At 42.6% G+C, this 4365-nt stretch overlaps 1 protein-coding gene across 1 annotated transcript; it reads right to left on the bottom strand.

The window, feature by feature from the left end:
* Positions 1 to 2277: 2277 nt before the first annotated feature.
* Positions 2278 to 4087, bottom strand: S100Z (S100 calcium binding protein Z). The gene is made up of 2 exons (XM_004678197.1): positions 3909 to 4087; positions 2278 to 2436 (listed from the first exon to the last, which is right to left on the bottom strand). The coding sequence occupies exons 1-2, from the start codon at positions 4047 to 4049 to the stop codon at positions 2278 to 2280; spliced, it is 300 nt and encodes a 99-aa protein (XP_004678254.1). The 5' UTR covers positions 4050 to 4087.
* Positions 4088 to 4365: the final 278 nt, after the last annotated feature.

Genomic DNA, 4365 nt, shown 5'->3' on the forward strand with positions numbered 1-4365 from the left:
ACTCTTCAATGCCAACAATGTCCTTGGTTCCTTCTGTCTGGTTTCTTCACGTCCTTCTGGTCGGGAGATGACAGATCCACCTCTAGGCTCACATCCACGCTCCAGTGGAAAGAAACAGAAGACAGGTACAGGCTGGAAGGCCCTCCTCACAGACCCCTACTCATCTCTCATTGTCCGAACTAAGTTACAAGCTCCACCTCAGTTGCAAGGGAGGCTGAGAATTATTAATTTTTTTAATAATATGATAATTTATTTTTACATCATTTTGTATATTTTTTTCCATCTCAATTGTAATCCCCATGGGTTTCCCATCACCGAGTCACCCATGTACCACCACCATAGTCTCGTGCATTTCCCTCCCTTCCCCTCCCCCGTTTTTGATCCCATTCCCCACTCTACCCCCACAGAATGTCTCTGGTCTATGGTTGTTCATTATTTTTGTTATTTTCTCGCCTGGTCCATTATACTCCTGCTATGAGTGAAACCATCCGGTATTTTTCTTTCTCTTTCTGGCTTATCTCACTAAGCATGATCTTTTCCAGCTCCATCCAAGTTGCTGCAAAAGACATGTGTTTCTCTTTTTTGGTTGCTGAGTAATATTCCATTGTATATATGTACCACATCTTTCTAATCCAGTCATCTACTTTTGGGCATTTGGGCTGCTTCCATGTTTTTCCAATTGTAAATAAAGCAGCAATAAACATGGGGGTACAAGTATCTTTTTCAATCAGTGTTTTTGTGTCTTTTGGGTAGATACCTAGGAGTGGGATTGCTGGGTCATAGGGAAGCTCCATGTTTAGCAGTTTGAGGAACCTCCAAACTTCCATAGTGGTTGTAGTAGTTTGCATTCCCACCAGCAGTGCAGGAGAGTTCCTTTTTCTCCACAAGCTCCATGTTTAGCAGTTTGAGGAACCTCCAAACAGTTTTCCATAGTGATTGTACTAGTTTGCATTCCCACCAGCAGTGCAGGAGAGTTCCTTTTTCTCCACATCCTCGCCAACATTTGTTGGTGCTAGTTGTTTGAAGATGTGCCATTCTCACTGGGGGGAGGTGGTATCTTATTGTGGTTTTAATTTGCATCTCCCTTATTACAAGTGATGTTGAACATTTTTTCATATGCTTGTTGGCCCTCTGCATTTTGAGGAAGATCACTTTTTAAGTGGGCACTCTGCTACCTTGCACACAACAGGGTTCTGATGTTCAGCAGAGAGGTAGACAGGAATCTCGTAGGCGGTAGCAGTACCTGCCCACCTGTCCCCAGTGCTCCCCTTTCCCACCCTCTATCACCATTGATTGGCAAATCCTTTCAGCCCCACCCCTGAGACACATAACAGCTTCAGCTGCCCCTCTTTTCATTTCTCCTGCCTTGGCCTAAGCTAGAAACTTCTCACACCCAAGCCACAGCCATTGGTCTCTCTCCATTGGTCTCTCTCTTTTACATTGCCCTCTCTGTAGTGTTTTCTCAAAACAGTAGTGAGGGAAGTGTTCAAAGGTAGACATATAATGACACTGCCCCCATTCTTCATTACTCCAGAGGCATTACTGCACCCTCCCCAAGCAGACCTTTAGACAAGTATTTGCATGCAAGTCCTTTATTGGGGTATAGGACATGTAAGGTTGTCTGTGATGTGAGCAACCACATCAGGCCAGGCCAGGAAATGAGCATGGAGAAGGTACATTTGGGCCAGTCTCCCCAGGGGTGACTAAAGACTAACCCCAGAGAAAGCACTGGGAAAGGACATGAACCAAGGGGCAAAGGTGGGTATTTATACACCAGTGCCCAAAGGGTGTTGCTGGCTTCCACTGCAGGGGCTTGAGCACCCAGCCCCTCCCTGACCTCATGAAAAAGTCAGCACTTTCTTCTACTTAACAGCCTTTCTGCATATAGACCTTCCCAGCTTCTTCTATGTGGAGCAGAATCATAAGAGGGTAGGAGAGTCACTTAATCTTATTAAGAAGAATTTCTAGAACAATTTGAGGAAGATGAATGTCAGAAATTTACTGAGTCCTCATCTCATTTGAAAGTAGTTAAGTTTTTCAGATGCTTTCATTTTGACAGACAAAAATCATGTATATAACGTATCATGTATACAATGAGGGAAATTTTCTAGTAAGGTATATAAGATGTTTGAAGTCAAAATATGAAGGTATACCTTAATACTAGCAAGTAAGGATATGTCTATTATGTCTGTAGCTAGCCTTACTGCAACTATCAAGCAGGAGGGTACAGAGGAACAGTAAATTTTTGGAGGACACTTCTGCCTTTAGATTACCTGACTACTTTCCTTTTTTCTTCAATTGTTCTACAAAATAATCATTAGAAGCAACTGTCAGAGCTGCCACCATGACCACAAATTCATTAAAATCCACTTCATTGTCCTTATTGGCATCCAGGTCCTGCATTATCTTATCAACCATCTGGGGATCCTTTTGGCACTAAAAGGAAAAAGAAAATGTCTAACTCCCAGGCCTTGAGGTTCATTAGGACACCTGAAATCTTCCATTTGTTTACCTAAAAGTTTTTATTTCCATTTTTAGCATTTAAGGGCAACTTATATATATATATATATATATATACATATACATATATATGTATATATATACATATATATATATAATAGTTAATTTTTACATCATTTTGTGTCAAGGACAACTTTGAAGAGACTGTTTGCAGGTGGGTTTGAACCAGGCACAAATTCTAAACAATTCCAGGACCATCTATTCCTAGCTGAATCCTAAGAAGCAAGCAAGCGGGAGCTCATTCAGGTGAACTACTGATGCTAAACTCGAGTTTACATCACAGGTCAAGGGCCCACACAAATTTGGAGGATAGAAAGTAAAGATGAGGGTTCAGAAGAGTGGAACTATGAGCATCCACCTCACCTATGTAAGTTGTTGATGAGAAAGGATTGTAAAAGTGATTCATTTCCTCCAGGTATTCCCCGTTGCTCTCTCATTAGCTGGCAGCCAGTAAAAGGCTGGAAACTTAAACTGAATTGATGAAGATCAATTTGAGCAAAAACAATTACAAATTTCACTTGAATAAATCAATGTGCCAAGTTCGATGTTCTGAGCCTTTTATCCTAGACATTTCCAAACTAGATTTGGGGGAAAATAAAAAGTTCCTGGGGATTCACAAAATCACTATCAAGGTTATGATGAAGAACTACTGTGTAAAAGTTTTTACATTATGCTTTTCCCATAAAAGGTGGAGAGAAAAGGTTGTAGTTACATCACCACAGTATTAACACTGGGTTTGAACAGAACAACATTGGGGAGGGTAAAGCCCACTGTTAAAGTCTACTGAAGTTCAAGGCTGCTCCATGAACGGCAGAGCAGACCTCAAAGGCGCCATTGTGAGTTTTCATGTGTCGATTTATCGAACTCTTGGCTATTTTGGGATGCCATCCTGTTTGCTGCCCAGTTCGTCACTGGCCAGACACACTCTTTCTGTCAATTTCAATCAGTTTGTGCTTGGCTGATGAAATTAAGCATGTGCCACTTGCTAGAAAATTTCCCACCGTGGCATAAAGTACCCCAGACTTCAATTCTGGCCAAATGCACAATACATATTTTACAGACAGACAGCTAGACAAAATTTCAGGTATAAGTACCCTCACTAATTATCACTAGCTCAAACTTGGATTGCCACACCAGGGTGCTGAGTTGTCGAAAGCCTCAAATGCAGTTACACTTCAAAACCCTAACATAGGAACCATGGAAAATGCCTGCTGCCCATATACATGGAAAACTGGGGTCCCTGTGTTTGCTTCCCCTGTATTTTGCATGATGGTGCATATAGTACTATGTGTGACAGACTCACAGCACCTATGCGTGCTGAGGCTGCCTGCGCCCTGGGCCTCCCCACCCACCAGCAAGGCAGCAAAGCAGGCAGAACCCCAACTCACCAAGAGGAATTCTGGCAGCTCTCGCTGCAGGAGCATTTTCAGCTCCCCCTTGTTGAGCTTGAACTGGTCCCCTTCCTTAGAAGAGTACTGGTGGAAGGTTCTAATCATGGTGTCCATGGCAATCTCCAGCGGGCTGGGCATGTTGGCAGCAGGCTGACCAGTGCCCAGGGCAGGCCAGCAAACTCTGGGAGCAAATGCTTGTTCAAAATAAACAGATGGGGAAACAGCAACACATTCAGTAAAACAGAACACTCCACCCCCCAGTCATAGCAGGTCACAAGTGCTGGTTGTTCAACCATAATCAGTTCCTTTGAAAGGAAGGAAGGTAACCTTTATAAGTGAGTTTTATCTCCTCCTCAAACCCCACTCTTCTAGAATGTAACAGTTTGAGCATGTTTGTAAGTTAGCAAACCTGCAAGTACAGTCTTGTAGTCTTAACCATAAATGAAAATAAAGA

Source organism: Condylura cristata, unplaced genomic scaffold (genome assembly GCF_000260355.1).
Source record: "Condylura cristata isolate star-nosed mole 26May11 unplaced genomic scaffold, ConCri1.0 scaffold00007, whole genome shotgun sequence".
Taxonomy (NCBI): Eukaryota; Metazoa; Chordata; class Mammalia; order Eulipotyphla; family Talpidae; genus Condylura; species Condylura cristata.